Source organism: Mus caroli, unplaced genomic scaffold (assembly GCF_978045245.1).
Source record: "Mus caroli unplaced genomic scaffold, Mus_caroli_1 scaffold_13, whole genome shotgun sequence".
Lineage (NCBI taxonomy): Eukaryota > Metazoa > Chordata > Mammalia > Rodentia > Muridae > Mus > Mus caroli.
Genome location: NW_028227268.1, coordinates 37,431,779 through 37,452,615, shown reverse-complemented (window position 1 = coordinate 37,452,615; position 20,837 = coordinate 37,431,779). Strand labels below are relative to the sequence as shown.

Below are 20,837 nucleotides of genomic sequence, written 5' to 3'. Positions count from 1 at the left end.
TATTTTGTCTTGTTTAATTTTTGTTTGTTCATTTGTGTGTTTTCTATTTTGGGGGAGAGGTTGCAAGGGTGGAGGGCAGATGAGGGGACAGGGAGATGAGTGGGACTGGAGTGTGTGATGTGAAACAAATAATTAAAAGGTTTTTTAAAAAGGAAAAAAAATACTATAATAATAAACCTAACTCTTTATATGTTAGCAAAAATAAATTAAAAAAATAAAAAAAAATTTTAGAACCATCCTAGGGGTTAAGAACCAGAATTTCATTGTGGTTTTGATTTTAGTCCCGTAACAATCCATTATATTGTTTATCTTTCTATGTGCCTGAATAGCATTTGAGTATTTCTGATGGAAAAATATTCACTAATGCAAACATTATGTAACCATCTGTAGTTCTCTATTTTGTTAGTAGTATCTCACACAAACATGCAGTGGTGTGTGTGTGTGTGTGTACCATTGCATGTGTAGAAACCAGAGGGAAACTTAAAAGTCTTAGTTTTCTCCTTCACCCTCCACGTGAGTTTCAAATATAGAACCCAGGGCTTCAGACATCCAGTCAGGTGACAGTGAACAAGTGCACCATACCAGAGAAGTCATTCCCTTAGGCAGTATTCCCCTAAGTATTTTTTTGCTTGATTCCTTTGGTGGCAACTGCTAAGGGTGCTGCCTGTTGTGTATATTTTAACCAGTTATCTTTGTGGCTGTTGAGTTGTTGTAGCAGTTCTTTACACATTCTGGTTATTAAAGAATTATGGATAATACAGTTTGTTAATACTGACTTTCATCTTTTAGGTTGACTTTTAGATACAGAAGTTTTAGATTGTGAGGAAGTCTAAGTTACTTTGTAAGTGAATCCTTTTGGAGCCATTATCTGGAAGTTAACTGGAAACCTAAATCATTTCTTTTTCCTTCCTACTTTCCTTTACCTCTTTCCCTAGTGCAAGTCATTTAAAGAGAGTTTTGTTCAATATTAAATTCTTAGTTGTTTTTCTACCCTTGTTAGTTCTATGCTTTTTTATGACAAAGTTGGCTACCCCTTACTGAAGTTCTTCCATTAGGACACTTGCTTTTTTCTTGCTGCTCTGAAAATTCTTTTGATAATTTTACGAGACTGCAGTTTTCTACCTCTGAGAGACAGTCCCAGTATAATTTTAATGCTAAACATAATTTGACTTTTAAATTATTCTAGTTTCTTAGCTAGAGAGTTTGTTTGTTTTTCCAGACAGGATTTCTCTATGTGGCCCAGGCTGTCTGGAACTTGCTCTATAGACTGACTTCGATGGCCTCAAACTCACAGAGACTTGCCTGCTTCTGTCTTCCCAGTGCTGGCATTAAAGGCGTGCAGCATACTGCCCACCTGCTAGGAATATAATTAAAAAAATATTTTCTACTTCTAATTTTTGTTTTTCACACAGGGTTTCTCTGTGTAGCCCTGGCTATCTTGGAACTCACTAGGGTAGATTAGGCTGGCTTCCAACTCAGAAGTTTTCTTGTCTCTGATTTATCAGTGCTAGGATTTAAGATTTAAAATGCCCATCACCACACCTGGCTTTTTTTTCTTTTTTGAGACTTGTTTTTTGAGTCTAATTACCTAGGCCTCCCAAGTGCTAAGAGTAAAAGGGTTTTTAAACATGGGCCACCATGTTGGTCTCGACATGCAATTTAAAAAACAGCTGTACTGTTATAATTAAAGCAAGATAAACTGTTCCTTAATAACTAATGTGTTCAAGTATTAGAAATTTTAGCTATGTAATAAAAAGCCTAGAAACTATAAACTTACCTAATAATTTGTCCTTCTTCTTCTGGAGTAGCTGGTCTTAACCCCAGAACTATGTGGCATACCTAGGGAAAAACAAAAGGATAATCACATCTTACTAGGGGTGCTAATGATTAAACTGTATAATATTTGATGTTCTTTACCTGAAATCTACTTTTTAGATGGGAATATGATAACTGGTGAATTATTTATTATTACCTGAAAAAAATTTAACTTAGTTGATTGGTTTTTAACTTTTTTAAAAATGGAGGCTAACTTCCAAATTGCCAATAGCCGAGCAGTGTATGTTTTAGATCTATAACAATTAGATATTAGCTGTCAAGAAGAGACCAATTTCCATTTATTCACACAACTGTTTTACATGGTATAACATGGAAGTTATACCTCAGTATAAATGAAAAATCATAAGAAATACAAATATACCAAACCATTACAACCTACAGCATTTTAACAAAAATGAGAAAATTTAAAAGATTAAAATAATAATTATTGAATTCAAGATAATGTAGCTATGTGTTTTTATAAGACATGGTCTGTAGCCTGGATATGCTCACAGAGACACATGATAGAAGACACGGAATTACTAGTATACCGTTATCCTTCCCAAATCTTGCATTTGCCTTAAATATACCTGGAAGAGGAGATTCAAAAACTCATTGGCAAGAACATTTTTCACACTCCATATCTGATAGTCTTCGAGAGTAAGATGGCCCATCTAAAAAAGGGACATTTAAAATCATCTCCTGTCAATAATGCCAGTTATTACAGCACAAGAATGAAATATTTTCAAAAGCAAGCCAGTAATATACAAAAGATACTATGGGGTCACATAAGACATATCACAATTAGTACGAGTTTACAAGTGAAAAAAAAAAAAACCCTGTAATTTTAATAAGTAGCCAGTGAAAATGAATCATTTATTAACAATTTCCTTTCTTCAATAAAATTTTGTAAATAACCTGAGCACACTGGCACAAATCTTCAATTCCCATACTTGGACAGTAGAAAAAGCAGGAGGATCCAGAAGTTCAAGGTCACTTCTGGTTACTCAGTTCTGAGACCAGCCTGAGCTACATATAGTGAGATCCTGTTTCAAAAACCAGTGACAACAAGAAACAAAAATCAACAATAGATGTTTTAGATAAACTGTGAGATATCATTGGTACAGTGTAGAGTTTAACACCAGCTGAGTCAGTAAAATATCCAAGTCCTACTCTGTCACGACTTTATTATCATGGTTACAATGGCAATCTGAGGCCCTAACCAATCTGCCCAATGGTCACTGGAGCCAGAAATAGAAACTCCATTTAACATAAAAATATAATACTAAAGCCAGGTGATTGTGGCTCATGCTTTTAATCCTAGCACTCAGAAGGCAGAGGCAGGGAGATCTCTGAGTTCAAGGCCAGTTTGGTCATCCAGGGATACACAGATAAACCTGTCTCAAAATACAAATGCAAAACAAACAAACAAACAAAACTTACTTAATTTTTTATAAACCTCAATTATATAACACCATTATGGCCTATTCTTTACTAGTCTGCTAATAAGTACATGTCAGTATTTGAATTAAAAGATTCGGGCTGGTGAGATGGCTGAGTGGGTAAGACCACCCGACTCCTCTTCCAAAGGTCTGGAGTTCAAATCCCAGCAACCACATGGTGGCTCACAACCATCCCTAACAAGATCTGACTCCCTCTTCTGGTGTCTGAAGGCAGCTACAGTGTACTTACATATAATCAATAAATAAATCTTTAAAAAAAAAGATTCAAATTACTTCAAATGTACTTCACATATTTTTTCTACATAAATTATTTTCAATTTCATAGAGACCAATAAAACTATCAAGCTCCAAAGGTAAATCTGTTATGATACTGCTACCAATAAGTCTTACCAAACTAAGTAATTCAAGGAAGTTATTATTTGTAAGATAAACTTCCATGGCCCCATGGTCATCTAAAAGGTCTTTAACAACAGAAATCACAACCTCAAATTCTACCACTGTTAGCTTTTCTTCTGTTTTTAAACTAATATAATAGAACCATTTATGGTTTGGTATCCTTTATTCAGAATAAAGCTAGCCTTAGTATTGTTTATTTATTTATTTACTTACTTACTTATTTTAAAAGGTTTATTTATTATATGTAAGTACACTGTAGCTGTCTTCATACACTCCAGAAGAGGGTGTCAGATCTCATTATGGATGGTTGTGAGCCACCATGTGGTTGCTGGGATTTGAACTCAGGACCTTTGGAAGAGTGGTCAGTGCTTTTAACCACTGAGCCATCTCTCCAGTCCCTAGCATAATTTATTAAATGGAAGAAAAAAATATATAAACTAAAGCTGTAAAGGGAAGTGTCTACTTAATTCATATATTAGACTTCACTGAGTTGCTGTTAAGGATGGAATAGACCTCTATTTTTAGAAACGATGTAAAGGTATTTTACCACCGGACCAGATAAGTGGTGATAATGTAGAAGTCATTTAAATTATACATATAATATAAATTATACATCTTGATTTAACACACATAGTATTTTTAGAGAAAAATTACTTATAGCCAGTCTCACCTTTGTGGTATCATGTGCATTCAATATCCTTTCTACAATGTCTGACAAATCCATATGCAATTCCTTTAAAAAGAAATCCAAAAGAGTAATGCATATAATTTTTAGTCCCTTGACATATAAAAAACAATTCATTTTTCTTTTCTTTCTTTTTTTCCAGACATTCATTCCATCTACCTAGCAAAAAATCTGAACTCAGCAGGACATGGGGCATTTCACATATCAGTTTTAGCAACATTAAAATCCTGCTTCAAAAACCAACCAACAAACAAAAAGAATCAGAACTTACAGGAATATCATCAGTGCGGTTATCTTTCCAGACCTCCAAAAGTGCAACTACCATGTCTTTCAGTTCAACCCTGGAGAGAACTCCATCACGGTCAACATCAAACACCTTGAAGCAAACTAATGACAAGATATTCTTATAAAGGGAACTTACTTTTAGATTCTGAAATATGATGCATTTCATTAGAAGCTACCCTGTACAATTACTTGGTTTTCTAAGTCAGTATGTGCTGTAGCAGTTCCCATAAGGAGTAGACCATACTATATATAGCATTATATTATTACCATTATTGTAACATGTAGAATTGTGAACAGACCTCATGACTATCTCTAGGTTACTACCCAGGTAAAGAGACCTATCTATCCATCAGCCAAATCCAGAGCTACCTTTCTTATAGACTAGAAAGAAAGGGCTAAGTCATTCTATAAGAAACGTTACCTTACAGATTTTCAAGAGGCAATACACATCTTTGAATCTCTCTCTTCTCCCTGGTGCTGCTGAATCAAACCTGAGCCTTGGACATGCTATGCACATGCTTTTTTTTTGCTCTCAGCTACATGCCCTCCCTTAAGTTAGTCTTAGCACTTAGTCAGCTGTATCCCCTTCCTTAAGTTAGCTTCTCACTCAAGACTCATCATTGAAGACCTTTTCCTCCTATGCTTAAAATTCCATCTGCATTGAGAATTAGACTCCCAACTTCTATTTTATCTGTCTAAAGAATATAATTTACATATAATATTATTTTTATCAAGTGTAATTTCAATTCCTTAGTAAAGTTTATGGAGAAACTTTATATGGAAAGAGCAATTACTATGTAATTATAACTAACTCTAAATAAATCACTCTGGTTTATTAATTTCTAGTTGACCAGCAAAAACAAAACAAAACACCAAAGAAGATTTAAAATTAAAAAACTATTTTCAATTACATGTATTTACTTAGTGTGTATATTTGAGTGTACACGAAAGTCTGAGGACACCTTGTGTGAGTCAGTCCTCTCTCTCTACCATGTGGGGGTTCCCTCTGATCCAATGCAAGTTGTCTGACTTGGTGGCAAGCTCTCTTACCCAATGAGTCACTTCATTGACCCAAAGCTTTAAATTTTGAAAGGCAATAATTAACATCAAGTGAACAAAAGAGGTTTTAATTTCCTTACAGACATTCAATTTCAATGAAAAGCATTTTGCTGGGTGTGTTGATACATGCCTTTAATCCCAGTACTTGGGAAGCAGGTGGATTTTTATGAGTTCAAGGTTAGTCTGAGCTACATAGTTAAGACCCCATTTCAACAAAGCAAATAAACAAGTAAATACAGATATTTAACCAGTTTGGAATAATGAATAAAAAAAGAAACCTAGATTTGTACACCTTTAACCCCAGCATTCAGGAAGGCAGAGAGTGGTAGATCTCTTGAGTTCAAGACCAGCCTGGTCTATAGAGCGAATTCCAGGTCAGCCAGGGCTGTTACTCAGATCAACCCTGACTCAAACAAAACAAAACAAAACAAAACAAAACAAAACAAAACAAAACAAAACAAAACAAAACAAAACAACAATGAAACAAAAAACTCTCTTCATAAACTGGGTATAGTGGTACATGACTTAATCTCAGAATTTGGGAAGCAGAGGTAGGCAGATTTTAGGGCTAATATAATCTCAGATAACAGCCAGTACTATACAGAAAAATCCTGTCCTGAAAACAACAACAACAACAACAACAACAAAAAGCCTTTTAAACCTTCTGTTAATTACTATAGTAAATTAATTCAGTGTACATTGCTAAAATAGATTAAAAAAATATCGAACACAATACCAAAACAGACATTTGTGAAGCTCCATTTATGAAATAAAAAAAAATATATATATATATATACTAAACCCAAGTAAACTGTCACAATTCCTCAAAATGATTAATGTTTATTAATATAATATAATATATACTTATGCTTATAAATTATGCGTTCAGACTGTTAGATAAAAATGCCATTTTAGAGTTTGAGAAAATTATGTCCAATTACAATTTTATCTTGTAAATAGAATATTAATGTATATAAATGAAAGACGAAAAGCTATGTTTCAAATTATGCATGACACAAAATACTCTATAGACTAACCAAATATTTCCTAATATTTAAATTTTTCAGTTATGTTTGGTGGCTTGTACCTACAAATTCAGTATTCTAGCTGAGAGAGGAAGATCAAGAGTGCTAGGTGAGACCAAGATAAGTCCGGTCTCCAAGCTGGGTGGTGGTGGCCCACGCCTTTAATCCCAGTACTTGGGAGGCAGAAGCAGGTGGATTTCTGTGTTCGAGGCCAGCCTGGTCTACAAAGTGAGTTCCAGGACAGCCAGGGCTACACAGAGAAACCCTGTCTTGAAAAAACTGGGGAAAAAAAAAAAAAAAAAAAAAGACCCGGACTGGAAACAACTGTTTTCCCATTTATCAAAATTTAATATGAATTACAGATTTTTCCAAGAAAACCATTTTTATTAGTAACTTAAAAGAATCCAAACTAGGTTGATGCTTCCTTAGACTTAACTCACAAATCACCAATTATCAGGTCATTATTTGACAACCTGAGAGTTAAGAAACTCAATCCTTAATCCACAAATGATGTTAAATGGATGATAGCTAATTCTGTCTTTACATAATATCATAACGTGACACTTTACAGACACTGTTTATCACACTTACATTTTTGTCTTTCAGCCAGGGGGCCCCTGCAGCAGGCTGATAACCCACAAGATATCTCCTTGAAGTCTATGTGATTGTCACGATTTTCATCAAAAGCGTTAAATAAGCCTATAATAATAATAATAATATATACTATGAATCATAGTCAAAAAACTTTCTAATGTTATGTTAACACGTTTATGAAGTCAAGAATGTCTCTTATAAGGTGGTGTAGTGTTTTAAATAGAAATGATCCTCAGACTCATGCGTTTAAATGTTTGGTTCATAGGGAGTGACACTATTAGGAGGTGTGGCCTTGCCACTATGTCACTGTGTTACTATGGGGATGGCCTTTTAGGTCTCTTATGTCCAAGCTATGGCCAATGTGTCACACAGTCTTCTTCTGCTTCCACTGGATCAAGATGTAGAAGTCTCAGCTACAGCACCATGTCCGTCACGCTTGCTCCCATGATAATGGACTAAACCTGTGAAACTATAAGCCAGCCCCAATGAAATGTTTGCCTTTTTAAGAGTTGCTGTTGCCATAGTGTCTTTCACAGCAATGAAACACTAAGACAAGTGGCTACATTAAAAAAACCAAAAGGGCTGGTGAGATGGCTCGGTGGGTAAGAGCACCCGACTGCTCTTCCGAAGGTCCAGAGTTCAAATCCCAGCAACCACATGGTGGCTCACAACCACCTGTAATGAGATCTGGCGCCCTCTTCTGGAGTGTCTGAAGACAGCTACAGTGTACTTACATATAATAAATAAATAAATCTTTAAAAAAAAAAAAAGAATAAAAAAACCAAAAAACAAAATATAACCAAAAAGCTTCCAATTTTCTAAGGAAACATTTCTTTTTTCCTGTAGTATAATTACAACCGAAACTCCCTCCTCCAGCAGAACATATTACACTCCTTTAATGTCTGCTTATGTCTGTTTTTACTTTCTCTAGTACAAATTATCCAATAGCTTAACGACACCACATTTCTCAAAGGTGACAAATGAAAATTAAGTATCCAGAAAGGTCAGAAATAGTGTAACAACTATCCATATAAAGACAGAAGAATATGGCAAAAGGAGAAAATTGAGCTTATAATGTGAATATTCAAATATATATTACTGCATCATTAATAAACTTTCATAAAACTTTTCCTGGAAAAGGAAATACATTACTGTTAGAAACTCTACTACAGTACCATTTTTGTAAAACTTTCACATGTAAGTATTTTAAATTTAAGAAGACAGGGACTTAAATTTTCATCTTGTGATTTTTCATTTTTTTAAGTAAACTATGGACTATTTCAAATAAAATTACGTACAAACATCCCAATTCTTTTTTCTATTAGAATTTAATCTTATTTTTGACAATTTCATACATGTAAACAATGTATATTAATCAGCCAATCTTCCTCCACTTCTACTCTCTCCAAGAACACCAACAATCCACCACACCAACCACCTAATTCCCAAAAGATAAAAATAGAACTACATTGTTGAACAGGTAGAAGCCCGGGTACTTGCCAAAAAGATGTCTGAGCAGGCTGAGGCTGCCAGACGACTTAATTAGATTCCTGAAATCCACGTGGTGGAAGAAGAGAACCTGCTCTCAAGCTGTCCTCTAAGCACCATACGTGCTCCATACGTGCCATAGCACATGTGTGCATATACTCATGTGAAGATGCAAACACATTTCTCTCTCTCTCTCCCTCTCTCTCTCATACACACACACACACACACACACACACACACACATGCACGTGTGTGCACGCACGCACACAGTGAAAAAAAAGGATGGAAAAAAAGAGGATGGAAAGGGAGGGGAGGAGAGAGAGAGAGAGAGAGAGAGAGAGAGAGAGAGAGAGAGAGAGAGAGAAACCAACCCAGAGTGCTATGTGTTCTAGCTCCACTAAGGAATACTATTTAAATATCCTGGGTATTTAAAAAAAAAGAAAAAGATCCTATGTTACAAAAATCTATTTAACTTACTGTCTCAGTTTCAATATTAGAGAACTAAGCCAGGCACAGTGGTACATACCTATAATCCTTGCACTTGCGGAGACAAAATTAAAGATCACCTTAGCTAGTTAGTGAGTTTAAAGTGAGTTTATGTCATATGAGATGCTGTCTCAAAAACAAAAATGAGCTGGAGAGATGACTCAGCAGTTAAAAGCACTGAATGCACTTCTGGAAGACTTGGGCTTGTGTCCCAGCACTCACATGGTAGCTCATAACTACCATGTTTAAGTCCAGTCCTAGGGAACCTAAGGTCCTCCTAATGGCCTTTGTGAAGGTGCACATATATACATGTAGACAAAACACCTATACACAGAAAACAAAAACAAGAAAATGAAAACAAAAACAAAGTAATAAATTTAGAAAGATAAATTTCCCAAGAAAAGTCTATAAACTAGGCTGGAGAGATGGCTCAACTGGTTATAGCATTGTGTTCTTACAGAGGACTCATATTTACTTCTCAGCACCTACATGGTGGCTACAACCATCTCTAACTCCAGTTTCAGGGGATCCCATCTCAAAGGCCCAGGCATGCACATGGAGCATATACACATATATTCAGGCAAAACAATAAGTCTAAAGAAAAAAAGAAGTAAAAAGCCAAAAACCATGTAATAATCAAAAGCAAAACCCAAGCATTCAGATTTCAATATGATTAAATATGATGTTTAACAGTGTCATCCACAATGCTTCTTTATATTCTTTTATTTTATTCTTTTATTTATTTTTTATTATTTTGGCTTTTCAAAACAGGGTTTCTCAAACTCAGAGATATGCTTTCAGTGCTGGGGTTAAATGTGTGTGCCTCAACACCCAATAGTCTTTATTTTTAAAAGGAAAAACCAAACATACTGGAGCTATACCAGATCACAGAGATAATCTTTTTTTTTTTAATTGACTTTTTAAGTTTAACTGACTTTACAATGTAAATGAATTCTCATAGCTGAGTGAGATGAAGTTGCAGAAAGGGCAAAGTATGCTTCTTCTAGGCACATGACTAGGGAGAGAGATACTCTTATCTAGAACCTTCCATTCTCTTTTTGGGGGAGGGAGCACCAGTGAAGTCTTATGTGAATGAAAAACAGGTGGCTGAGGAAGAAACAGATCACATGAGGATACCTGGAGTTCACTGCCCTTTGCACAATCCTACCCAGTGGCACTCCTTAGTAGAGCACTGTCATACTACTGATACCTGTGTACATCAATCGTACATGGAAGGACATTCAGGTACACAGGACTAACTGACTTAGGCAAGGCCACAAAAGTAAAATATGAAGCTAAGGACAATGACCTCATCACTATACTATTAAGCAAAGAGCTATGAAATCTACAGGAATATAGTTTGTCAGAGTTAAATCTGTTTTGGTTAGAAATAAGATCGATTCAATTTATTTACTTGATTTAGTCTATTTACTTACCGAATGAACATTTGGGTTTTGCTTGTTTAAAAAAACCAAAACCAAAACCAAAACCAAAATAAAAAAAAAACAAGGAACATTTCCTACCTTCACTCAGAGAAGGGCGAATAGGTGGTGAAACCAATGGACCAAAGGTCTCTAAGTCAAAACGTCCAGTTCGGGATTGGGCCTTCAGTAGCCAATACCGTTTCTCCAGATCAATGATGTCTGACTCTTCCACTAAGAATCAAATCATACAAGATTATAAACTCAAAATGCCCTTTTGGGTAGTTAGTTAATCCTGATAAATAAATAAATATATATATATATATGTACACACACATACATACATATGTATATATGTGTATGTGTGTGTATATATATGTGTGTGTGTATGTATGTATATATATGTCTTTAGTGGCTTTAAAAAAAGAACATGATAATTTGGTTTATGGGGTTATTTGAAATGTATATAAAGAAAATATCTAAAAAAAAAAAACCACAAGTCAGACAGAACACAAAACATGGGAAAAGAAAAATATTAATAGGGTTCTTCCATTACTCTGTTTCAAGGCTTCACAACATTCTCTGAGATACCTAAATAGCTTAATCTCAGACTCCTTCAGACTTTATTCAGATGTCACATCCTCAAACCATCTAAACTACCACATTCAAAGATTCTCCTCCACTCCATATGCTTATCAACATCTGATATAATTTGTTTACCTACCTTTGTTTATTTTTGCTTCTCCCAATTAGAAATATGCTTAAGTTAAAGTTTTCACTTTGTTTATAGCAATGTTCTTGAATTTAACTAAACTCACTTAAACATTCAATAAATAACTTTAAGGAATAATAACCATCTGTTGAGCTTTTATTTCATATATATAGTAAGAAACAAAGTTCAATAGGTACTTATGATCAAGGACATTGAATATTCTTCTGCAAAGTTCTTACCTTAGCCTAAATATTCATGTTTATACCTACAGACTACTGCTGTGTCCAGTCTTCATCAGAGAAACCTCTTACTGCAGTGGGCAGCAGTTAATTCAGAAACCCATACTGGCCAACATGCTGAGAAAGGGGGGATGGTGGAGTACTTGGCCCTAACTGGGACAGCTATAAGTGAGTACCATGGAGGGAAGAATGGAAAGGCAACAAAAGTCAAGACTATTAATGAGATATGTATCCAAAAGATGTCTCTAGATATAACACAGCTATAGCTCTCATGAACTCACTGCAGCTGTGGTTCTCTGCATAAGACCTGCACAAGACTGAGCCTTCCAACACTGCATTCAGATGGGGAAGGGTCCCATGAAGCCCTAAAAAGTGTATTAGCAGCTAGGCATTCTTGAGTAGAAGGGTCATTTCTTCAGTGGTGCAGCCATAGATAAGTTACCCTTGCTCCACCTTCCACTTACTCTCAATGACTGGGCAAAAAGCAGACATAAAAGTAGGCAGGAGAGGGGCTGGAGAGATGGCTCAGAGGATGAGTACTAGCTGCTCTTCCAGAGGTCCTAAGTTAAATTCTCAGCAACCACATGGTGGCTCACAACCAACTATAATGGGATCTGATGCCCTCTTCTGGCTTGCAGATAGACACGTGCAGGAGGAATGCTGTATTCATAATAAATAATAAATAATTTTTTTTTAAAGTAGGCAGGAGCGTTGTTAAGAAGGGTTCAAATGGGAGAGGGAGGGTGTGAGTCACAGGACTTGGGAAGGAGTAGCAAAATGATTAAAATAATATAAATATATGAAACTACCAGATAATTTTAAATAATTGCGTGTGTTTGGGTATGTGGCATATGCATGTGTGTGTAGCTGTGCATGTAGGTGCCTATGTCTATGTATGGATATGTGGAGGCCAGAGGTGGAGGTCAAGTGTCTTTCCTTGTTGCTCTCCATCTTATTTTGTGAGACAAACCCTCTCATTGAACCTGGAGCTAAGCCTTCTGGCAAGCCTGGGTAATAAGCGAGTCCCTGGGAATTCACTTGTCTCTGCCTCTACTAACACACCAGAGTTACAGATCTATATCACAGCAGCTGTCTGTTCAGTGGGTACCAGGGATCCAACCCAGGTCTCCACATGTGTACAGAAAGTACTTTACCAAATGAGTGATCTCATTAGCCTCTTCTATCTTATGTTTTGAGATATGGTCTCTCAATGAACTTGGAACTTATTTAGCAAGATTAACTGGACAGTGAGCTCTAGGGAATCTTCCTGTCTCTGCCTCACCAGTACTAGGATTATAGACATGCACTACCATGGATGGTAGGTATCTGAATTCATGATTATGCAGCAAGAACTTTACCAACTGAGCCCCTAGGTTTTTTATCTTTAATTTTATTATTGTTATTATTGGTAGGTATACATGGGGGTAGAAGGCGTAAGATCCTCACCAGCTGGCCCTGGAGTCTCCCAAGGGCAGAGGTACTGTGTTCCTGTCCAGTCCTCAGAAGGGCCGAGAGGTGTACCGACATTTTGGCAAGGCACCAGGCACCCCACACAGTTATACTAAACCCTATTTCCATTCAAAGGGCTGGAAGTTTGAGCATGCCAGAGGCCAAAGGGCCAGCCGAGGCTACAAAAACTAACCCTGGATCTTACTGTTAATAAAAAAAAGCGTTGGATGTTGATGGTCCCCCCCCCCAAAAGTGAGATAAAGATATGAATATGCTGCAATGAAGCATGCATTACTTTGCATGCTAATTTTAAAAATTCATAAAGAAAACTATTCTAAGTCATGAACACAACAAAAAATAACCTAAAATTTTAGCAAGCAGAGGAGTTGGAACCTGGTATCTAAATGAGATGTCACCTCTACTCGTAATAATATGTCCATTTATTCTATGATGAGGTATGGTGATTATAAAAAAGAAACTGTCTTCTTTTCTTTAGAGAAACACTAGGTAAAGTACCAAGCCTTCTCCCAAGCTTTCTTTCAAGTAATGACACTATTACTGATGCTACCGTGTGCTTAGAGACAGGAGCCTAATATGGCTGCCCTCCCAGAGGCCCAACATGCAGCTGACTGAGACAGACACGGATACTTAACACCCCACCATTGAACTGAAGTCGGAGACCCCTGTGGCTGAATTAGGGAAAGGCTGGAAAAAGCTGAGGAGGAGAGCAACCCTACAGGAAGACCAGCAGTCTCAACTAACCTTGTGATCTCTCAAACACTGAGCCACCAACCAGGCAGCATAAATGAGCTGGCCCAAGGCCCCTGACATATACATCAGAGGACTGCCTGGTCTGGCCTCAGTGGGAGAAGATGTGCCTAACCCTTGAGAGACTTGAGGCCCCTCTTGGAGATGGGGGAGGAGGAATGGGATGAAGAACTGTGGGAGGGCAGACCTGGTAACAACTAGACTGAATAATAATACTACCACCACCTTGGAAAGGGGACAGAGAGAGATAGCTCAGTTAAGAGTGCTTACTATTAGCCGAGTGTGGTGGCGCACACCTTTAATCCCAGCACTCAGGAGGCAGAGGCAGGCAGATTTCTGAGTTTGAGGCCAGCCTGGTCTACAAAGTGAGTTCCAGGACAGCCAGGGCTATACAGAGAAACCCTGTCTCGAAAAAAAGAGTGCTTACTATTCTTACAGAGGACCCAGGTTGAGTGTCCAGCACCCATGTAGTGGCTTGTAAACATCTCTAACTCTGGTTCCAGGGAACCCAATGCCTCTTCTGACCTTTGCAGGCTTCTGTACATATGTGGTACACATCCATACGCCCAAAGTAAAATTAAAAATTAAAAAAACTCAAAGAAGAAAAAAACCTTCTGATAGGACAGACACCTAAATTAGTGAAATGCTTGCTGTGTAGTTATGAGGACCAGAGTTCAAAATCCTGAAACCATATTTTAAAAAAGCCAGGCAGCTGGTCTATGGTGGTGCACACTTTTAATCTCAGCACTCGGAGGGAGAGGCAGGCCAGGCTGGTCTACAGAGCAAGTTCCAGAACAAACAGGGCTACACAGAGAAACCCTATCTTAAAAAACCAAAAGCACAAACAACAACCCAGTAACAGATAAGGAATGCTTCTGATTCCTGACGGCAGGGAGAAGGATGAGTTCTTCCTCTACCAGGAGTCCCTTCAACCAGTGGAACTCCTAGATACTATAGTTCTCTCTTGTTTCAGTTTATAAATCATGGCAATCTGCAGCAAACAGCTCAGGAAAGTAATACAGCTTTATTAAGGACAATTAGTAAAGAGCTATTCTTTCCATACTCCAGCATCTCATTGATTATTTACTAAAAGAAAAAAGCAGTGACAAAAACCCTTTCATCTTTTTAAGCATATTGTTATTATCAGGCAAATTATTAAAGGTGAACGGAAACAATATAATCTCATTACTTACAATGTGTGACTCCAGCCAGAGTTTGGTAGAAAGTAGGAGTGTCACTGTCATCAGTGAGGGTCACATATACACCCCCAGACAACAGCCAGCGAGAGAAGGTAAAAGCATCTTTGTTTAGAAGAAGCCAATTTCTGAATTTTTCATAGTTTACCTTTTCACCCTAAAATTGAAACAAAAAAAGATTTTTAGTACAATTTTAAGGTAAAGTACTTAGAGCCTGAACAATTTTAAATGTATTAGTGGTTGACATTTCCCCATCTACTACCTAAAACTAAGGGCTACTAAAATAACACCACAAAAATGCCTATATTTGGAAAGCAAACTGTTATTTAAAAAACAAAACAGCTGCATTTCAGTTAAAATCTATGTGCTAATTGTAAATTATTATCAATTTGTTAAAGCAGTCAATTGCCAATTATAAATTATATTTTATTTGTTACAATATATCTGAAATCTGAAGGCTATATTTATATTTGTTTCAATTTTTAGTAAGCCTAGTGCTTAAGGAATGACTCAGTAACCATGAATACAGGCTGCTCTTGCAGAGGACTCAGGGTCAGTTCCAAGCACTACACAGTGGCTCATAATTTTCTTAACTCCAATATCAGAGGATCCAAAACCTTCTTTTAGCTTTTCAGGAACCAGGAACACATGTGGAACACATACATGCACGTAGGCAAAGAGGCATACACATAAAATAAAAATAAATAATACATTTTTTTCTCTTATTCTTTTTTTTTTTTTTTTTTTTTAAAGATTTATTTATTTAATGTAAGTACACTGTAGCTGTCTTCAGACACTCCAGAAGAGGGCGCCAGATCTCGTTGTGGATGGTTGTGAGCCACCATGTGGTTGCTGGGATTTGAACTCTTGACCTTCGGAAGAGCAGTCGGGTGCTCTTACCCACTGAGCCATCTCACCAGCCCCTTTTCTCTTATTCTTAAGAACAGTTCTTAATTAGTTCAAATTTTCACTTATCCCTTATCTTGAATACTCTGTAACCTAAATTAGGTTTTTGTTTTTGTGGTTTGTTTTTTTGTTTTTGTTTTTGTTTTTTTTTTTTTTTGGTTTTCGAGACAGGGTTTCTCTGTATAGTCCTGGCTGTCCTGGAACTCACTTTGTAGACCAGGCTGGCCTCAAACTCAGAAATCCGCCTGCCTCTGCCTCCTGAGTGCTGGGATTAAATGCACCACCACGCCTGGCTGCTAACTTAGTATATTTTAACTAAAGTTGCCTAAATTAAAACACTTAAACTTCATTTGCAATTAGAAAGTTATCCAGAAGTCTTGCCTGGAGTAGATAATAAAAATCCCATACATCAATTAGAGTTCAAAAACAAACAAGTTAGACAGGCTTAGTGGCACAGGCAGGAGGATCTCTGTGAGTTCTATGCCAGCCTGGTCTACACAGCAAGGACAGTCCTTTGGACAGCCAGAGATACACAAGACTCGGTCTCAACAACCTCTCCACTAAAGAAACAAATTCATTTCCATTTTTTGTTTTCCTTTTAAGAAATAAAATATGATCATCTTTACCTCCCTATCTCACCCCTCTAAGTTCCTCTAAATCCCCTCCTCATATACTCTTCTCAACTTCCTATCTTTTACAGTATTTGTTTTACTAAATCTTTAGAGAAGAAAACTATCTAGGCTGAAAAAAAGTGTGCTGACATTGCTCTCTAATCAAGTCCTCTGCTTGGACAATAGCTCCTAAGTTTAATAAAGACTGGATATTTCTCTGAGAAAAAGAAAAAAAAAAAAAACTCATTGCAAATGTAACAAAGACTGACATTCAGGGGCCTAACAAGTCCAACCCTAACAGAAATGTTAAAAGACATAAAACAATGTCTGCATTGTTCAGTAGGATCCTACTAAGTACAATCATATGCTTAGCCTACTAGTTTGAGAACACTTAGCATCAATGCAATGCAAACTATGGAGTCAATACTGAGAGCCTTGTCTCATATTTGAGACAGGGGCCCAAGAGGACACTACAAACATGTTGTAGATTAAGGATTCTATCATATTCTTACTCTATCCACGTTTGTTTAAAAATAAAGAAGTATTAAATCCACAGATTTGTACACGTTTACACAGTTAACTCATTAGATAGTGGGATAAGTCTAAATAGCATTGGCATCATTTATTACAATAAGCTTTTTAAAAAGACAGTTATGATTTTATTAATTCTATACTTGGCTTTCCCCCTTTTTCCCTGACATACACCTTAAAATTCTTGAGCTCTATAAAATGTCTGTGTGACAACTCACAGCCACTGGGTAACTTCACTAATGTTGACTACAGTATTAGTAACTGATAGTAACAATTAATTTTAAGCTCCTCTGCCAAACACTGGAGAAGAAAGGAGGCTGAAGGCTACATTCATCACCAATGGCCATGTAATCAATCATGGCTATATAATGAAACAGAATATAATGAAACGTTTGTAAAAATTCAAAAGGGGATGTGTAGCTGGCCTTTGGCAACCTTGTAGGTACTTTTGCCCACCCTTTATTTTACCCCCCCTCTCACTTCACCCATTTTACACTCCCCATCACTAGATAGAAGAGAAAGAAGGATAGAAAGGAAGGGAAAGAGATCCCCGAATAAAGTCAGGGTTGAGAAAGGGGGCAATGCTTTCATTAGACTACTTTCTGATGATTGGGGGTGTTGAGCTCCTTGGGGCAAATTTGACCTTTGCTGTCAGGATATCTGATTTCTTTTTCTTGTTTCTTTTTTATGATGACTATTAACAAACAGCAACCAACAATAACCAACAACCCACCATGCTGCTTGGGTCCTAGCATTTATCTACCCTCTGAAAAGTCCCCAGAATTCCAAACATCACATAATCACAGAAACTATCTGCAGGGGGCAAACCACACCTCTACTAGAATGTGGAACAAATCATAGCCAGCTGCTGTGTACAGTGTAAAGCAGCCCCACATCACCATATCTGAGATAAAATGAAAACATATTCCCAAAACATTTTTGTATTTTTCAAAGAAATCGAAACTCCAATACTGTCACTATAAGGGTGGTTGAGAGATGACTCAGCACCTATCTCTCATTCTATTTAGCTTCCTTATAGCACTAATCACTACCTAATACATATGCTATTACCAATAATTTTAAGGAACAGGTAGCCAAACACTTATCGTTCCCTTCAGCAAAACAGGAATGTCTAAATAAGCCTTATTTAAATGTGAAACATTATATTTTCTCTGAAAAAAAGAACAGAATATTAATGCACTTGCTATCTTTGTGAAAAATCCATTACTTTGATTTGCACAGACTTTTTTCCTGATCATTAACTTTTTGTTACCAGAAAGAAACAATGTATAGCCCAATTTATGCTAAAACACTATTACAGCAAATTCAAGTAAGTATAACAGAGCCAAAAATATAGGAAGTCTATCCTTTAGCACCTAACACATGGAAACACTAGATAGATCTAATGTGGTATTACACCTATTATCTCTGCAGGGGCCCGAGTCCGCAATGGTATCAGTGTACCTGTGTGGGAGAGAGAGTGTAGCATTAAGTATAAACAAGTAATAGTCTTTATAGTTGAACTGAGGATTTTCTCTCTTTTTTCTAAGTTTTATTATTATTAAATTATGCACATGTATGAGTATGTGCATATGAGGGCAGATGCCCCAAAGAGCAATTGCCAGATTGACTGCACCTGTGAAGTTGTGAACCACTTCAATTGGGTGCTGAAAATCAAACTAGGGTCCTCTGGAAGAGTAACATGAACTCTTAGCCACTGAGCAGTCTCTTTGGTCCTAGGATCAAGAACTTTCTAATCCATAAACATAGGCATACTAGGAAGCATGAACTCTTAAATTTCACTTTATCTGACAGATTTTCCTAATTATCTTAAAAAGCAATACCCAACTGACTTCTCCCCATCAATACCCAGTTCCCTTATTCTAGTTTATTTTCCTATAGGGCTACTAGATAATACAAGTATTCTTTATTGAACACATCACATAAAGACTTGAAACAATCATTAAATAAAAAAATACCAATAACACTCTGTATATAAGCATCCATATAGCCACATTTATCACAAAGTGTTAACACTTCATCAACACAAAGAAACAAAATATAAATCTTTAAGTGTACCTCTGAGAAACACTTCCTGAGTGTATCTGGGACTTTACCATCCACCACATGGAGCATTCTCTCCATTTCTTCCCGTACAACATAGCTCCCGGATTCACTTGAAAAAAGACTAAAAATATCTGAGAAAGAGAAAAATAAATTAATCTTCACATCAAGTACAGTTCAGTTAAAGAGAAGAGAAAGCCACAATTCATTGCACTTCATGAGTACACTTTGTTATTGTTGTTGTCATCTTCACTGACCTCTTCCTCCTCCTGAGACGGTCTTGCTCTGCAATCTTGGTTGGGCTAGAACTATATAACCCAATCTGGTCTTAAAATTCACAAAACTCGTGCCTCAGTCTCCTGAGAGCTGTGATTCCATGCCGTCTGTTTATCTTCAAAATAATTGTGTGGTATTTTTCATACATGAGGTTAGACCAGGAGAAATGTGATCTGGATCTCTCCCTCCCTCCCTCCCCTCCCCTTTTTAGTTTTTTCAAGACAAGATTTCTCTGTGTAGCCCTGGCTGTCCTGGAACTCACTCTATGACCAGGCTGGTTTCTAGCCTCCATCTCAAGAGATCTCCCTGCCTCTGCCTCCAGATTGCTGGGATAAAAGGTTTGCACCACCACCCCTATGGCCAGGATCTCTTAAAAAATGTGATGAGTATATAAATAAATGTAATCAGTCTAGATTTGTCAAAATCTAGAAAAAGATGTGTGTCAGAAACTCTACTTCTAAACAATTCCATCTTAACATTTGTTTTATTTTTATTGTGTTCTGTGTGTTGTTGTTGTTGTTTTAAATTAGGTCTCACTATAAAGCCCAGACTGGCCTCTGCTCAGCCATTCTCCTGCATCTGCTTCCCCAGTGCTGTAATGACAGCATGTGTCACCATATGTGGTTCCATTTTGCTGTGTTTGTGTGTTTCTGAGACAAGACCTCACTATGTAGTCCTGGCTGTCCTGGAACTCATGATATAGACCAGGCTGGCTTCAGATTCATAGATATCCACCTGCCTCTGCTTCTGCCTCCCACTGCTGGAATTAAAGGTATGGACCACCAAACATAGCCAGATTTTTTTTTAAGTTAACAGCCTTAGTGATATAGGCCACATTCTGAAAAATTCATCTTTTAAAAACACTTATCTTAGTACAGTTTAGTAATTTTTAGTATATGTACATGGCTGTACAATAGTTACCACTAATTTCAGACCATTTTCATCAACCTAAAAATAAATTTCAAATCTACTAACAATACAGCTGAGTGGCAAAGCACTGTCAATCTCCAGTACCACAGAAAGGGGAAAGCAAAACATAAACCCAAACTCTCATACTCACCAGGAGCTACTCATTCTCCATTTCCCTGTCCACCAAATATGACAGTCTCATCTACTATATTCTGCCTCTTTTGGTTTGCTTATTCTAGAAACATCACATAACTATAATCATAATGTGTGGCCCACTCTAAATAGCACCTATTATTCAGTAATATATACACATATGTTTTAAAAATATTTGTTTTTATTTATGTGTATATGTGTAGGTAGGTACCTACAGAGGCTAGAAGAGAATGTTAGATCCCCTGGAACTATAGTTATAGGCAGCTGTAAGCCTCATGACATGGGTGTTGGAAATTAAACGCAGGT

General features: G+C 36.9%; 1 protein-coding gene across 4 annotated transcripts in view; it reads right to left on the bottom strand.

Annotated features, from left to right (window-relative positions):
- Positions 1 to 20,837, bottom strand: part of Usp32 (ubiquitin specific peptidase 32) — a 135,203-nt gene that overhangs the window by 60,306 nt on the left and 54,060 nt on the right. For all 4 annotated transcript variants that reach the window (XM_029483333.2, XM_029483332.2, XM_021175608.3 and 1 more), the window contains exons 4-11: positions 19,209 to 19,327; positions 15,079 to 15,238; positions 10,820 to 10,951; positions 7,320 to 7,427; positions 4,631 to 4,746; positions 4,345 to 4,407; positions 2,406 to 2,489; positions 1,778 to 1,839 (exon numbers count right to left, since the gene is read on the bottom strand). In XM_029483333.2, the coding sequence (XP_029339193.1) occupies positions 1,778 to 1,839; positions 2,406 to 2,489; positions 4,345 to 4,407; positions 4,631 to 4,746; positions 7,320 to 7,427; positions 10,820 to 10,951; positions 15,079 to 15,238; positions 19,209 to 19,327 (844 nt within the window). The remainder of the gene's footprint in view (positions 1 to 1,777; positions 1,840 to 2,405; positions 2,490 to 4,344; positions 4,408 to 4,630; positions 4,747 to 7,319; positions 7,428 to 10,819; positions 10,952 to 15,078; positions 15,239 to 19,208; positions 19,328 to 20,837) is intronic.